Source organism: Cydia pomonella, chromosome 13 (assembly GCF_033807575.1).
Source record: "Cydia pomonella isolate Wapato2018A chromosome 13, ilCydPomo1, whole genome shotgun sequence".
In the NCBI taxonomy this organism is placed as follows: domain Eukaryota; kingdom Metazoa; phylum Arthropoda; class Insecta; order Lepidoptera; family Tortricidae; genus Cydia; species Cydia pomonella.
This window is the reverse complement of record NC_084715.1, coordinates 7,634,019-7,652,115: the sequence shown is the minus strand read 5'-3', so window position 1 is coordinate 7,652,115 and position 18,097 is coordinate 7,634,019. Positions and strand designations below refer to the sequence as shown.

General features: G+C 37.6%; 1 protein-coding gene across 1 annotated transcript; it reads right to left on the bottom strand.

Moving 5' to 3' along the window:
* Positions 1-504: 504 nt before the first annotated feature.
* LOC133524551 (uncharacterized) lies at positions 505-5,558 on the bottom strand. The gene is made up of 3 exons (XM_061860636.1): positions 3,102-5,558; positions 1,879-2,010; positions 505-669 (listed from the first exon to the last, which is right to left on the bottom strand). The coding sequence occupies exons 1-3, from the start codon at positions 5,556-5,558 to the stop codon at positions 505-507; spliced, it is 2,754 nt and encodes a 917-aa protein (XP_061716620.1).
* Positions 5,559-18,097: the final 12,539 nt, after the last annotated feature.

Below are 18,097 nucleotides of genomic sequence, written 5' to 3'. Positions count from 1 at the left end.
ATTACACACACACAGTAATACATCTGTGGTTACTCAAGAGGTGCTTAATTTTCCATCGGCGGAAGGGGAAAGTAATTTTTAAAACAAACTGTAACAGTGGCTAAAGGTAGCATAGATCAACTTAAATATAATATGACATTCGTATTTGACGCTTTGTGGCGGGCAATATAAATTACCAAACATAATCAAAACTTCCAAATATGATATATATTTTTATTTAGGTAGGTTTAACGATTTAAGATTACATTTTACTTTTTCATTTTTTCTGTAAACAAAACATCAAGAGAAAACAGTACTAGAGGAGTAAAAAAAATATGGGAAAAAAGGGCATTCACATAGGGGCTCATCAGGGACCGAGCGAAGAAGAAAAATACTGTGTCTAATAGCAAAAAAAATATATTTATCCATCAACTCACGAATCAACCATAATGGTTTTGACACCGTTATGGATGGTAAAACGCCAAGAAGACCTCGTTCCAGCAAGCTCCTCCCAACGCTCAGGGTCTATGGCGCAAGTGCTAAGAATAGATGCTGTTTGAGCACGTCCTTGTAGCGCAGGTGCTGCACACCGTGCTTCCGCTTTCCCACCACCAACTCAGAGTAGAGAACACCTTTAGGCAAGCGGTGGTCATCCATTCGAAGGACGTGCCCCCACCACCTGAGCTGCCGCTGCATTAGTAAGGCCTCCATACCATACATTCGGGAACGACGCAGGACCTCAGAGTTGGGAACATAACACACAGTCATATTATTTTTTCAAACACAGCAGCAATCACTTATAATGATAAATAAAATCAAAGTAAAGATGGAGATCTTTGCCTAGCAAAAATAAAAATACAACAGTTGTACTAAGTATATTATAATTATGAATATTCATTAGATGACTGCTACTTATGCAGTAGTTTTGTTAATGAAGCGCGCTTATAATGAAGTAAATTTAGATATCACCGGGAGTCATTTCATTGAAAAATAGTATAAAAAAATATTTTTGTAATTCTCGCAGTTTTCTAATGGTTAGCCTTGACGTCGGTACGTATATAACCCGGGGTTCAGTATGCAAGATGAAAATCGATGATAGAAAATGCTAATCGAAACTTGAATAATAGGATTGTGGGAATAGTCTAAAAATCGCACACATTTTCTACAGCGACGCAAGGCCCAGTGCAAGGCAGCCCAAATTAAACTTCTTAACCAGGTTATAGGAAATAGAACATAGAAAATAAAGTAAGTAAATAATGTTTGTAGACCTCGCGTTATAAAATGTAAAAGTGAAAAACAATTCGTTTGTTGTACAATCAGCATCAAAAGTAGCGGATGAAACAACGCGCCAAAAGTATCTGATATTCCGTATAACTTTTCCAAATGTAGATAATTTTCTAAAAATCACGTTTAAAAATAAATCTTTTACAGTCTTAGTTGTTTTATATTAAAGACATCACTTTTTGTTAAGCTGTCACAGAATGGTAGATACTTATGAAGCGTTATTTGATCCGCTACTTTTGATGCTGACTGTACAGTGAACTCACAAAATGGTCTTAAGCGCTCTAGACGCTATTGGCGATTAAGTTCTTTATGCCGATTTCCGCATTTTGAAAAATAAAAAACTGGATTGGCAAAAAAATCTATATATGTAGAATCTGGACACAAAATTTCACTAGAATCGGTTAAGAATTGCGACCTGTACTTATAGAACATCTAGACATACGAATGTGGTGAAGAGATATACCAAAAAGAATGTTACAAATTAGCGCGGTTTTAATAAAGATGCAATGCCAATCCGTAACATACTGGATCGAGCATAAATATCTACACTCGCCGGTAACAAGCGATACAACAAGAGAAATTCAGTCCAACAGGATTATCATGCACGGGACTAACCTGAGGTTGCAGCAATGGTGGAATCCTCTCGATGTGACTGGTTCTTCTTACGTTTATCACCTTTTCTTCTTTCACACGCCGGCCGGCGGTACGGTTAATAGTCTTAGGCCTTTTGTCACGCGCGATAGAACACTAAAACACTTAGGTTTCGTTGCTTAAACCATAAAAAACGATTTAAATCGGTAGCGGTCGATCCGCACGCCTTGTGCGCTTCGTTAGTTCTCTCTTTTGCCACCAGAGGCGCTCTGCTGATGGCTGTCCTTAGCATGTCGTCCGATCATTTTCGGGCGATCCTATTGGCTTAAATTTCAATATTGCATCGCTGTGAAGTGCGTTTTGACATTGCATCGATAAACGGTTTGAAGCGCGCGGAATATGATTAATTATTTAAAAAACTAAACGTTAAGAACGGAACATTCCGCCCACCAAAATACCAATGGGATTTTCCCGATGAAAAAGAAAACGTTACTTAACTGTTGATAAGACTACGATTTACGAAACTAATCTTAAAACTAGGTAATAGTATTTTGGAGTGATTATTCGGATGGAAGAGGACATAGTTTGACCAGGGGCCTTTTAACTAAGTTATCCTTCGCGGTTCTCACGGTAGCCACCCGAACTACTCCATCAGGTCCGTTATGGAGAGAAACAACTCGTCCTAACGGCCAATGAAGAGGAGGTCGGTTCTCGTCTTTAATAAGCACGAGTGAATTTACGGTTAACGGTGTCGAGTCTTTGGTCCATTTTGCCCGCTGAGTTAAAGCATGTAGGTACTCATTTTGCCAGCGTTTCCAGAACTGCTGTTGGAACGCTTGTATGAGTTGCCACCGGTTTAGTCGATTAAGTTTAACGCCCGTGTAGTCAGAGTCTGGAACTGCGGTCAGAGGCTCTAATGTCAAAAAGTGACCGGGTGTGAGGACGTTCAGATCATTAGGGTCGGAACTTAATGGACACAAAGGCTTAGAATTTAAAATCGATTTTATTTTAGTGAAATATGTCAATAATTGTAAATGCTTAACGATTGCTAGGAGCGCGCGATGGCGCTCGACCTCCGTTCCGAAAAGGTATTCAGATCCTGAAACGATGTCACGCACGTTAGTACAAAACCTACGAACGTAAGCTAGAATGCGACAGAATTTGTCCAACGACGAATATCTCTCAAACAGCCGATCGATTATTGACGTTTGCTGGATAGGTGCGGTTTGGCTTGTTACGAGAGTTACACGACGCTGTTGGGAAAGTACGACGTTATCGTTGTTGCGATCCTTCGATAGATCTGATGGCCATTCAGACGGCGATTGGGAAAGCCGCTCTGGGCCCGCCCACCATAGCGAATTGGTTAATAGTTCCCGAGGCAACTGCCCACGTGAGCAGATATCTGCGGGATTCGTTCCAGAGGGAACGTGTCTCCAGCAAGCGGTAGGAACGATGTCCTGCACGTGGCTAACACGATTTGCGACAAATGTCACCCAACGAGAGGACGGAGCGCGCAACCAAGCCAATGTAACGGTTGAGTCGCACCAAAAGTAGGCTTCGCGAACAGGAAGCCGTAGCATGTGGATGCGGCAAACGAAGTGGACGCGGATGGAGCCATCAGGCTCGGTGATACTTAGATATACGACGGCGCCATACGCTATCTCAGAACTATCACAAAACCCATGCAGTTGATACGATTGAATACCTTCGATGGCGAATTTGCGAGGAATATTCAGATCCCTACTTTGAGGAAGCTGATGGAAGAAACTGTTCCATTGCGATACAATTTCCGGAGGAAGCGTTTCATCCCATGAAGAGCCGAGAATCCAAAGTCTTTGGATCAAGGCTTTGGCTTGGATTGTCAAAGGAGACAAGAAACCCAAAGGGTCAAAGATTCTGGCAACCTCACTCAGAATCGTTTGTTTGGTACACGGTTGATTAGACGGTTGGACGTTACAAACGAACGAGTCTGAAGCGGGCTCCCATTTAAGGCCAAGGACCTTAACGGTTGTGACTTCTGCCTCGGTGAATGCGATGGCGTCCGGAAGACACATTTCTGAGGGCATATCCCTTAGAAGTTCGGGTCGATTGCTTACCCATTTTCGTAGCTCAAAAGAGCCGAGCTTAAAAAGAGCGATAACTTGTGACTTGATGTCACGAGCATCATCCAGCGAAGAACTTCCGGTAACGACGTCATCGACGTAAATATCGGAAGTTAGAACGGTTTTAGCCTTCGGGTACTTATGACCATCGTTGTTGGCCAATTGCTGGATCGTTCGGCAAGCAAGAAACGGAGCCGAGGAGACCCCGTACGGTACGGTGTTGAATACGTATTCCTGAAGAGGCTCATCTGGGTTAGCTCGCCAGAGAATACGCCGGTAATCACGGTAATGCGGAGCAACGGTAATTTGACGGTACAGTTGGTGCACGTTGGCCATAGATGCCGCTTCGTGCTCCCGGTAGTGGAAAGGAATCTCCGCATTGTTGGATGATATCTTTGGAGCCGCGTTCTTAGCAGGCATCAAAGACATGTGACAACTTTCGCTGTAGTCATCGGTCATGAAATCAACATATTGTTGTTTCAAGTCTGGATCACGAGAAAGGCGCTTTTCGATAGCATGGAAGCGTCGTACCGCTATCTCCCGAGAGCCTTCAAACACAGGCTCAGCGTTATCTTTGAAGGGAAGACAGACGACGTACCTACCAGTCTCGTCACGGTAATGCTCGTTTGTGAAACTATTTTCACAGCGTTGTTCATCTGGGGTTAATCGGGAAGAATGCGGAACGGTATCGATCTCCCAGAAGCGTTGAACGATATTGTTTAAGCTATCATCCTTATTAGGTGATGGTACACTTAATAAAGACGACGACGCTAGTCGGGTTTTTCCGACTATCAGCCATCCGAAGACAGAGTTGAGAGCACGCGGTTGATTGACGCAGCGTTTCAAACGTTGGTCGAGAAGTGACTCAGCAAAGACGTCGGCAGCGAGCAAGACATCAATTGGACCAGGAATATCAAAACCAGGATCTGCTAACGGTAATGTTTTGAGGTCATCCCATCCACTCATATTGAGTCTGCCTATAGGCTGATCTGCACATATGTGCGGTGAAACAAACATTTCCAGACGGAAATGTACGGTGTCCTTGGCACCTATATCACAGGTGACCTGGCCAGTCACTGATGCAGGTGCACCCCCTAGGACGCACGGCCCATCACTAGTCGCGGTAGGCTTCAACTTGAGCCGTTGAGCCGCGTGTGTGGTGAGGAAATTATTTTGACTTCCGGTGTCTAATAACGCGCGGAATGTCTGAAACTCGCCTGAAGCATCACGAATTTGGACGAGCGCGGTTGCCAGTAGCACGGTCGTATTTGAAGGTGAATTGGACGGAGTTAACGGTTCTTTAGCCAGCAAGACGACTGAGCTTGATTTTTCACCAGAGGGTTCGGGGTTGCTGGCAGCTTGCTCTCGGTGTAACAGAGTATGGTGCTTCCGCTTGCATTTCTGACAAGAGAATATCGATGTGCACTGTCGCACTGAATGAGACGCGTTAAGACAATTATAGCACCATTTCCTCTCCGTAGTCACAGCCATTCGTTCATCCACCGATTTCGCTAGAAAGGCCTTACAGGCTGAAATGTGGTGCTCTTCACCACAGAAGGAATGGAATAGGAAAAAGGCTGGCAACCCTAGCCGTGCTAACATGTTTACGGGAGAGCTCTTTGAATTAAAAATATTTAAAATTGTGTTAACCAAGTAAATCCTAGTGTCAAGTGTAAAAAAAAGTTCAACAAACATACGTTCTTTTCGCAAGTTACCACATTGTGCCAAACTGTGTCCCAGGAAAGGAGTTTTAAACACTTATACTACACTCGTAAGATAAGTATTTTCGACCGTTTCACTTTCAAATTTACATTTTATCACGTTATTTACCAATTAGTGACAAAATAGCGGGTGTACGTTCGACAAATCGCTGACAGTCAGATGTGAAATGACAATTGAGAGATCCTACCAACGGAACAAACAAAAATATAAATGTCAATAGTGTTACCAGTGTCAAAAGTTGCGTTTAGAAACTGCATATTAAACATAAGTTAAATCGATTGCTAATATCGAATACCGACTATCGATTACAGTTATAGAATCCGATTTATTTTAAATAAGGAAATACTGCAAAAAGATGTCTTTCCATATAAATGATAAAAAAACAAAATGCTCGTTATGTGGAACCGCTGTAACCTCGAGGGAATATCTTAAATGCTGCACATGTAAAAAAATTCTTCACATAAAATGCACGGCAAATGTGAGTATAAAAAGGTTTCTGCTCATGACAAAAAAAGACAAGGGAAATTGGAAGTGCAATAAATGTGTTGGTCCCTCTCCAACGATTGAACCTCAGATACAATCAACGCCTAAGCAAGAAAAAAAGAAATGTCTCGAGAAAAATGACGAAATAAACAATGTGACATCTAGAAGGAGACCTAGACGAAAAAGTATCAGCTTATCACCAGTTAATACGATAAATAGCACATTAAAAAACTCTCCTTTCTGTAGCTCAGCCGAATCGACGTCCGATAACGATGAGGATATCAGCGTGAAAAGCCTACCCAATCTAACTGAGAGTACACAAATTATTGAACTGAAGGACGAAATCACAGTTCTCACCACTCAACTAAATAGCGCACACGAGGAAATTGAAGTCCTTAATACAGAAGTGAGGAGATTAACAAAAGGTCACGCAGATCTAGAACGTCAGATCGCGACATTAAAAAAACTTCTTGATGGTGGTGGCATTGGATCGCCAATCAAGTCAACGCCTAAAACTGGAAAAAATAAGAAAACTCGATGTGCGGAAAAAGGAATTCCTGAAATTGATACCTCTCCTTCAACTAACTCTACAAACCCCTCCTCACAAAGTGAGCGGCATACAATTATATCGAATATGGTTACCAAAAAATTACCCTCAACACTGAATCTCGGACAAAGCACTCAAGAAGGAGAAAGTAAAACCAAAAACATTTTTGTGTTTGGTGGAGAGCAATGTGCTGGAATTTCCTCTATGCTCCTCCGAATGCGATATGACAACGACTCCACGAAATACAACGTGAAATCATTCATTTCGCCAGGCGCCACGTCAGACATCATTATGGACTCTGTTAAAGACTATACCTTTGTAAAGGGTGATAAAGTTGTTTTATCGCTTGGAGAACACGACACTAACCCCATGAAGATTGTTACTGCCTTAAATAGTGTCCTAAAATCATTAGAAAATTGTACCGTTTTTATTTTAGGCATTAGAATTAGTAAGGACATAGATGTAAATGTCTTGAATTATCTGCTTCGCCAAAGCTGCATACAAATCAATAACTTTAGATTTGTTGAAATTTTATGTAATAAAAGGAGTAAACTGAAAAATAAATATATGTACATGAAAGAAATTTGTAAAAAAATAAATGCAATTCTTGATCAAATGGATTATAAGGAAGCATATTATAGCTTTGTAAATGATGTTGCTGCTGCTGATCTCAAATGTTCTGCTGTACCTTCGGAGGCAGCTGAATCAATTGTACAGAACTCTGTAAATATATGCACAATATCAAATTTGCAGGAGCCATTACCGAAAAAAGGAACGATTCCTTATTATTTTTTTCGAAACCGGGAAGAAAACCCAAACTAGCAAAGCTCTTTTAACTAAAAGTGAGACAAATTACCTTAGTATATTTCATCAAAATGTCCAAAGCCTGAAATCTAAGATAAATCAAATAGAAATATTAACATCAGCCTCAAACATAGATATATTATGCTTCTCTGAAACGTTTCTTAAAAAAAATGAAACTTCAATTTTACAAATTGATGACTATAAATTGGTCACATATTTCTGTCGAACACGTAAATCTCGTGGTGGTGTTTGTATTTATACAAAAAAGTCGTTAAATTGTCAAAGCATAGACTGGATATCAGAAATGTCAATCGAATTACACTTTGAGGCTTGCGGAATTAGTATTTCCGAAATAGACCACATAGTTGTATGCGTATACAGATCGCCTGATGGTGACTTCGACTTATTTATCTCTCAGTTTGAAACTCTTGTAAGCAAACTAACACTTAGATCTCGATATTTAAATCGCAAAATTATTATAGCTGGTGATTTCAATGTAAACATTTTAAATGCAGATAAAGCCACAAACACATTTCTAAATACACTAGCCAAATTTAACCTTAGACATACAATAGATGAGCCTACAAGAATAACTCCTACTTCAGAAACATGCATTGATAATCTACTAACAAACTCCCATAAATATACATCTAAAGTAATGAATTTAGGAATGTCAGATCATACTGGTCAACTCATTGAATTACCAACAAATTATAGCTATAATCAAAAGTACTGGTTTGTTGAAAGACGAAGGATTGATTATCATCTTGACATCTTCAAAAAATATATTGCTCAAATTAACTTCGCGGACGTTTATAGGGAATCAGATCCTAACACAGCCTATAAATCATTTGCCGACATTTTTTCACTGGTCTTTAATCTCTGCATCCCACTAGAAAAAACCAAAGTCACATATATGAAAAGACCAAACTGGAAATCGAAAGGTATTTTAAAATCCAGTAAAATCAAACGAAAGTTACACGTTACCAATCAAAAAACAAAAGATAATAGGCTCACTCTGATGAAGTATAAAAAATACTGTAAAATATTAAAAAATGCCATTAGAAAATCTAAGATTATATCAAACGATAGATACATTTCAAATAGTACGAATAAGCAAAAAGCTACATGGGGCTTAATAAAATTAAATACCTGTTCCACGAATACAATACCAATAACTTTAACGAAAATAGACAAAGATGGAACAACATTTGAAAACCCTCAAGAGATAGCACAAGCATTTAATAAACATTACACATTCCAAAATATATTAAATACGTTTGACCCCAAAGAATATAAATATAAATTAAATTGTATCCCAAATAGTATTTTTTTGACTCCGGTTGATACTAGTGAAATTAAAAAGATTGTGGCCTCCTTAAAAAATAAAAAATCCTCGGGTCACGATAATATACCAATTCAAGTAGTTAAATCATGTGTGGACTATATTTCAGACCCTCTTATGCACATTATAAATTTAACGCTTGAAACTGGAATATTCCCCGATGACCTTAAGAAAGCAATAATAAAACCACTCTATAAAAAAGGAAACAAAACCAACTTGAGCAACTACAGACCCATAGCTTTATTACCTACTTTTTCTAAAATTTTTGAAAAGGTAATACACATTAGATTAACTAAATTTCTTAATCAAAATAAAATCCTGAACTCATGCCAATTTGGATTTCAAAAGGGGAAATCTACTACAACAGCTATATTTGAAACGTTAAAGCTTGTTTGGGAGAGTGTAAACAAAAAAAACCTTTGTGCCTCCCTCTTGATCGATATGTCAAAAGCTTTTGACTGCGTAAACTTTGACATTATTCTAAAACAGCTTGAAAATATTGGAATAAGAGGAAATGCTCTTCAACTATTTTACACTTATTTGTACAATAGGGAGCAAGCTGTAGAAATTGTTAGTTACAATGTTCAGACAAAAACAGTTGCACGGGTACAGTCATCATTTGAGAAAGTTCAGCTTGGAGTTCCCCAAGGTAGTATTCTCGGCCCACTCCTATTTTTAATATACCTAAATGAACTTCCAAATATAGTTGACGTACCGTGTACTTTATATGCAGATGACGTTACTCTTTTGTTCTCAAATGAAAATACATATGAAAACATGCAAGAACATATAAACAGTGTACTAACAAACATTTTAAAATGGCTAAACAGTCTTAACCTCCATGTCAACCTAGATAAAACGAAACTTATACAATTTAGAAATTATAAAACTGTGCCTGAATCTATTGTAGCGTCAAATGCGAATACGTCAGTAGATGACGTAAGCCATGTTAGTTATCTCGGCGTTGAAATAGATACACATTTAAATTGGAAGGCACATATAAATGAGCTAAATAAAAAAATTTCTAGTAGATGCTATGCTTTATCGATATTGTCAGAAACTTGCTCCGAAAAAATTGTTATTAGTGCATATTATGGAACAGTCTACCCATTACTGACGTACGGAGTAATTTTTTGGGGAAATTCTGTTGATGTTGATAAAACATTTATATTGCAGAAAAGATGCTTAAAAACTGTTTTTAGAATGTACATGGATGAATCGCTACGTGAAGTGTTTAGAGAGAAGCGCTTTTTGACCCTTACCGGTATTTATATATTAGAATTAAGCCTATTTGTAAAAAAACACCCTGAATATTTCACAAAGCGTTCATGCAAAGAAAATATCAGATCACAATATAAGTACAATATGGTACTTCCGAGAACTAGCACCTCAATATATAAAAAAAGTACGTTCATATCTGCTATTAATGTCTTCAACCATCTGCCAAACGAAATAAAAAGCCTCGAAGGAAATACTTTTAAAAGATGTTTAAAAAACTTTTTAATAGACAAAGTTTTCTATAATTTAAAAGAATTTTATAACTATGTAAACCTAAATGTATATTAAAATATAGTTTAAGATAAAATATTAAAACCTAGTTTAAGTTAAAAATAATTGTATACCCGAGAAGGGTAAAACTGTTGATACTCATCAAAAAATGTACCTAAGTCATATTCTTGTACCTACACAGTTTGCACAATAAATATTTCTGATTCTGATTCTGATTCTGATTCTGAATGCAAAGTGCCCGAGTTAAAACGGAGCTCTTCGCTAACCCTTCGGTCATTGAAGGGCCTAATATTATTGTTCTTAGAATCATTCTCCACATTTTTCTGTGTTTATCCTCTAAGGAATTCCCTGCTACATTTTTCTCCTATGTTCCGGGGTAGGCGAGGCATTTAGGAGAATAAGTCAGCCGTTTATTTGTAGATGGTATTTATTTTATTGCCTCACTTTGGCATTTTATATAAATTTGGAGTATTCGCTGTTGTTTTAGGAGACGTAGGATGGTTTGAAGTTGTATACGAGTATTTATACTTTTATTTTGAGCGGCTGTGTATCTTTATTCGAGCGTTAGCCGTCTAATGTGGATAAAGCAGATATTGTAATGATAAGCTTTTCTTTTTTAAAACTTCAGTGGTGGGTAGGTAGATAGAAATTACAAGTAGCACAAGTTGGTACCCTAAGCGAACTGTACAGCCAAAAGTTAAATCATTCAATACAGACGAAAGAGAGTCCACGAAATGGGAGCTGAATCATACTATTTTTCAAAACCGAGATAGCTACCTGCTTAGTTAAGGCCGTATACAAGAATGAAAAGATTAAAAAATACTGTGTAAGTACCTATCAATATAAATACTATAGGTTTACTGTTTAATAAGTTATTAAGGTCACCTATGAACTGTTTGAAGGCTTGGTTGCGTGAAGCTCATTTATCTTATGTTGTTAACATGTTCACTGCCACCGACCCGCTATATAGGGTCTCTGTTAGTAAGCGCTTTTAACTACTCACGGTTTTTCCTATGTTATTGGCTACGCTCGTGCTGGTACTAAATTTGTTAAGTAAAAATATAATATATGTATAATAGTTTTAATGCCATAACTCAACTACCTTCAGCAATAAAATCACCGCGCAATTTCTTTACCATCCGACTGACATCACAAAAAATCTGCCGTTTCATTTATTTTGGTGAATCACATGTCAATGTGTTCTATGGAGCAGGAGATTTTTTTTTTCGTTATTTCGGGGTTGTCAGTAAAAGTTCATTACGAGTATTATGACCCACATATTCACCATTCAACGTATGGCCAAACATAAAAACGTAACCCTGTATAGATTAGATACGATAAAATATTAGGGTGAACTGTACTAGTTCATGTCATGATCTGACTAATATTTTCAGCGATACGTTTTAAATTTAGTATTTCAGGCACTCGTTAAAACAAGGCACGCTTGATTTTGTGGGGGCAATCGTTTTCTAAGTGTCCATACATCATCATATCGCGCGTTCTAAAAGTAGGTCACAAGAAATGGTCCCACTTTCTTTTAGTGTTAATAAGAAAGGAACAATCTGCTCAGTGACATATTGCCTCGAGATTCTTTATCATCCTCGACCTTTTTCAATAAAATGTCATAAGGCTTGTGTGAAATGTTTTAATGGAAAAATATATTGATATTATGGGTAAAGCCAGAAGCCATGGCCCAAATTCGCGAGGGAAAAAATATACCATATAAATATCAATTAGAAAGAAAAAATAGGGACTACGTTTGTATGGAGAAACGGTTGTCCCCTTCTGTCTTTATTTTATTTTTTATTTTTTTATTTTTTTTAATAGCCTATTTGTGTGTCCCACTGCTGGGCAAAGGCCTCCCCTCTAGCTTTCCAATCCTATTTGTTTTTTTTATTTTATTTTTATTTTTTTATTTTAATAACAAAATTACACAGCATTACAGTTTGTACTAATGCACTGCGAAATTTAGGACAGAAAGTATACAAATGCATACACATCAGGTACAGAATACTATCTGGGACTAGGTAGGTCAATATTATTGTTGTTATATATCCGTACACAAATAGAAGGGTATTGATCATTAAATTGTGTTATACATGAAAAATAGAATAACAAAACACAAGAGAACCTTAGTAACTAACTGAGGACGGACGGTCATCCATTGCCTCACAATGGTTTTTGCATTGCTCACAAATTTGCCTCCAACTACTGGCAAAGAGATCGCAGTCTGGAGCCGACTGGAGAAGTGCGTTGATGTAGTGCAAAGCACGAACCAGTGGTGATTGCCTGTACGCCTTCGTGCGCGCCTCAAGTAAGTCGCGATTACGAGGCCTAAAATTAAACTTTGCCACAGACAGAGAAGGGATGAGGAGGCGTACCAGCTGTAAGACCAGCTGAGGGCAGTCTGAATCTCCACGTAATATTCTGCACGCGCCGATCATAAGTGCATAATTACGCCTCACTTCTAAGGAGTTAAAACCCAGAGTTCCAAGTAAATATTTTGTCGGGTAAAGGAAAGGATAATACCCACAGACTTTTTTAAATAAAAATCTCAGAAAAGTCTTTTGGATTTTTTCCAGAAGCAAGGCGTAAGTGACCTCATGGTCTTGTCACTGTTGTGTTTAAATGAGATTAAGACTACTTTTCCGATTATTCTATTATTTTCTAGTAGAGTACACACTCAGCAACTCACACAAAACAACTAGGTATATACTCCTATCATATTGACTTGAAATATCACTCGTAATTTTATTAAATCATCATCGTTCCATTCAATATTCCCCCGTCTTTAAATTAGATACGCGTAAAAAATGATCAACAAGTAATGACAACCGTTCTGAAAGCGTTTTTAGTAAGTAGTCTATGATCTATTTCAAAAATGTTAAGTTCGAAATGTAATTATACGGTGACGTCAGTAGAATTTACCTTACCTAACTATGAGACCCGGACCCGGGTACGTCCTTAAACTACGTCCTAAAGAGAGGTATGGGCATTGTGATGTCATCTCGCTTTGTGTGGTAGGGCACGGCCAGTGGATGTCATTCCAGATCTAGAGCAGAGCCCAACTGGGGAAGTACCTCCACCTTACAGAAAACAGCAGCCAAATAACACTAGACCCTACTCATAGTGTTGTGTTCCTGCCGGTGAGTAAGGTTGCCAGAGCTCAACGAGGGGGGGCGGGTTTAGGGTCGGCAACGCGCATGTAACTCCTCTGGAGTTGCAGGCGTACATAGGCTACGGAGACTGCTTACCATCAGGCGGGCCGTATGCTTGTTTGCCACCGACGTAGTATAAAAAAAAATGAGAATTTTAAGAAGTGCTAATAATTTGTTCAATAATTTATTGCGTTTTATAAATTCCATCACTCCAAAGATTGTTAAAGTCTACCTGAAATCTTTATGAGGTAAAAATAAACAAAATAACAAGTAAAACCTTCCAGCCTTCTCTGCAAAGTTATCTTTCATCATCAAAGTACCTACCTGTATTAAAAAACTTCTCCAATATTAACTTGTTATAAAAGTACCTAGTAGTTGAGAGGAAAAGCAATTTCAGTGGCCATTTTGGTAAAATAACTATTTTAATTTTGCAAATCTTTGGTGTTTTACATTAAAATAAATTATAAATTTGATATTATTTTAGAATTAAAGGATTTGGGAAGGAAATTCGGTTAATTATTATTTTTCACCACACAAGCTCGTACGGTAGAGGTACATAAAAGTAGAAAATGTGCAAGTTGGAGAACATTATCAATATTTCCGCAATTTCTAGAAACTTTCATGAGGAAATTCTCAGATAAATGTCCATTTAGAAAGATTAGGGATTATTACTCAATATTCTTAATGAAGACGTTAAAAATCGTTACTTTCAACATTAACGGCATTCATTGGCGTCTATTTCATATGTTATAGAAATCAAAACGAACTGTATATATGTAGTACCTATAAACAGTACCTATAGAATACCTCGACGTGTCTTGCTTGGTGCAGTTGCGTATGCTAAAAGGAACGTTGGAAACCGATGCTGCCCTTTAAAGACTGTGCTAAGCGAGACATGTCAGCATTTGAAATCGACCACCATGCCTGGGAAACTTTAGCTGAAGACCGTGATGGATGGCGCAAGCGTGTTGTGGAGGGGAGAAAGCTATGCGACCAAGTCTGGTTTACTACGTTGGATAGCAGAAGGTGTCGCAGAAAGCAAATCGGGACTGGAACCTCAGGTGGCATGAGCTTTCTCTGCCAAAAATGTGGGAGGTCGTGCCGCTCACGCATCGGCCTCCATAGTCACCAAACCCGTTGTCTAAACAGAAATGCTTAAATCGTCTGCAATAGACGCAAAGGCCTGTGATGATAAACATACAAACAATAATACCGAGAACATTTCATTAGAACTTTGGCACATTACTACACACGAGTAGCAAAGTATTTAGATGAAATTTTGAGTTATTTCCTCATGTCGGCTGGTGGAATATGGTTAGCTGATCGATGTATTTAACAGATGGCGCAATCATACTACTACATCATAGGGCGCTTGCCCTGTCAATCCCTAGAATTTTGTTGTATTCTTCTTTTTTTCTTTGGAATTTAAGCCTTTAAGCCAAATCTCATAGAACAAAACATAGAACAAGCTATAATGGCACCATGTATGCAAACATTTTGACAGTTGCAAACCTCGTAGACTTTTATGTAATGGTTTTTAATGATTAATAGCGTTCATTTGGATTTGTAATGTTTTAAAGCAATTACTTCCCTCGCGTTGGTGTGATGAAAAATGTTGTCTTTCACTGGTAGCACACCCTCGTGTCTTTAAATGCTCGCAACGCTCAAGATTTCATTTTGTGAACCTCCATTCTCCATTATCGAATTTTGGAATCCTCCGCTTACTCCGTATACAAACAACATCGTTGCCTCTGTAAAATTATTTCATAATCGTTTTTTTATGAAATTTAAAATTTCTAAATGCATGATGACATAATCGATAAAGTTCGGTAAACATCTTTAAGATATAATTTATTATTATATAAGCATTGCGATGCCAGTGTATGTAGGTAAAATTATCGGTATAAGCAATATCAAGGATCACGGTTAATTAAGACCCATTTAAACGTAATTAACTGTAATTAATCATTTCAATTGAAATTATACTGTTTCCCTTAAAGATTTCGTTCGAAGGGCGACTGTAACAGGAGCCCTACCGCGACAAACGACAGTCTAATTTTCTATATTTGCCCCTCTATCGCTCGAATACGCAAGAGCGATAGAGAGGCAGGTACCGAAACATCGATTTTCTTTTTTTCGCGGTAGGTCCTCAGGGTATTTGCTGTGGCGTAAAGGTCACATGATGAATACAACAGCGTTACTGACAACACACAACGTTGAGGTATAAAGGGCGGCAAAACTGGATTTTTTTCCTTAAATGAAATACATTATCATCACTTAATGGGGTACCGAATCTAATTGGCTTGGGGCGGAGCGGCAAATATTTAAAACGCCTCTGAATTAAATAGACAACCAGCTCCAACTGAATTGAAAAGGCGTATTCAAACTATAAAAACATGACATTGACACGATTTTTATAGCAATATCTGTTCCACACTCGCACGCAATAATTATATTGGTAAAAAAGCCATGCAATCAGTTTCAAATCAAAACTAGGTCTCGTAATCGGAATCTGTCTCCAAATTAAAAACCACTTAAATTCGATAACAAGCAACTGTACTTGAACCTACATTAGGGACTTCACACTCCAATTTAGCACGTTTGTGGTTGCAAAGTAACGCGACACATTTACTATTTGTGGGATTAATCAACCATTCCACGGAATATTTCGCTTACAAAGGAACATTAAATATCATTTTCTCCAATATGCTCAGAAATAAATGATTTGGGGGTACTGTCTAGAAAACTTTCGGTCTCTTGAGACTTTAATCCCGATAGGTGTACAAAAAAATTGTAGTAGGTAATTTCGTACAAATATTTTATGTGTCAACATCTTGGATGTTATTTAAAGAAGAAGTTTTACTTACTTGGAAAACATTGTAATAACTACAAGTAGGTATTTATTTAGTAACATGCATAAATTTCATCTCCACAACATTGCAACATGTATTACTTTCATCAAAAAAAAGAACCTACATAACTAGTGTGAGACGAGGTTGATTCGCACGAACTTCCCTAAACCTCGTCAAAAGTTAAATTAAATGAGCGGTGATCTTTATTGTGGAATGCTCGCAAAATGAGGTGAGCGAGTGGCCGAAATAAATTTAATTTTCTCCGGATATTACATTTTGCTGGATCTGATACAAGTGACACCATATTTTGGCGGCGCCGCCGACAATGTCGATTTTCGGCATTGTGTGCAGAATAAGGAAAAACATTTTTATCAACTATGGTGTAAATCAAAGTTACTCGTGAAAGATGAAAAAAATGAAACGTATTTCGGAGCTCCTTTGTAAACTTAACATTGTCAAAGGACACAAAATATTTCGATTTCTTTTGCAAAGATTATTTGTGCTAGTTTTTGGAGGTCTGTGATCTTTAAATGTTCTTTTAGATTTATACTTGACTTTTTACATGGAAATACATGAGTTCCTGAATTTAATCGAGATCATAAGTAAGTTGTGCGTGACCTGATTATGAGATCGTAAAAAATCCATCAGGTTTAATACCATAAATATAAAACACTGTAAGATTAACCATTAGAAAATCGGTCGTCGAGTGATCAGCAGTTTAGCTTGTTTGAGGCAATCCCACGCATCTACCGTTAGGTACGTCATCAAAGGAAAAGGTAGGCTAGGTATTATTTGCACGCTTGCATGCAAGCTAGATACATGAACTGGAACACAATGTATTGTAACATCCCTATACTGTATGAATGTAAATAAATAATTTCCGATTCTGTTTCTTAGGACGGATCGCGCGGTCTTTGCGCTGGTGTATCATGAAAATAAAAATTATTTTAAATAATGAAATGGTAAGTCTGCGAAGCATTCTGCGAAATTAAAATTTATAAAACAAGTGTACTAAAATACGTGTTTGTAAATATCAAACAATATAAATGGTTTTAGAGCAGAACAATATATAGGAAAAAAAACATGAATTATTTTACATTTTACTACTTATAGGTATCAAATTTTTAAGCGGATAAATCCAAACTCTGGATGTAATAATAGTGCATTACGAAGTGCGAAAAATAGGAAATTCGAAACGAGTGGCGATAAATTAAAACACGACCGAAGGGAGTGTTTTAAATCGACACGAGTTGCGAATTACCTATTCGCACATGTATCGTACAACGTTTTACAGTACATATGGCCCTTTAAATGTTCAACATAGTAACGTAATATGCTAATTTTCGCACTAGTGCGGAAAAGTAGCTCCATATGTACTGTAAAACTTTTAAAGCTGATAATTTCTTTTAAACATTGACAAAATTTATATTTCAAAATTAAGTAATGTTAAAATACCTTTACCATTAGGTATATTATACGGGTATATCATCTCTGTCTTGTACTATAATATGCAGAAAATAATGTTTTTGGCCACGCGGTTAAAAAGTTTTCACTGCATTTGGCATGAGAATTCTCGCTACATAACGTTGAAATAATAGTTCGAGATGCTTTTCATTTATTTTTTCCTGAACCAGCGAAAGTGATAGATGACCCTGCGTAAGACAACCCGACATATTTTTTTGCAGTCACAAGTTCAGAATCACTATTAATAAAATAATAAA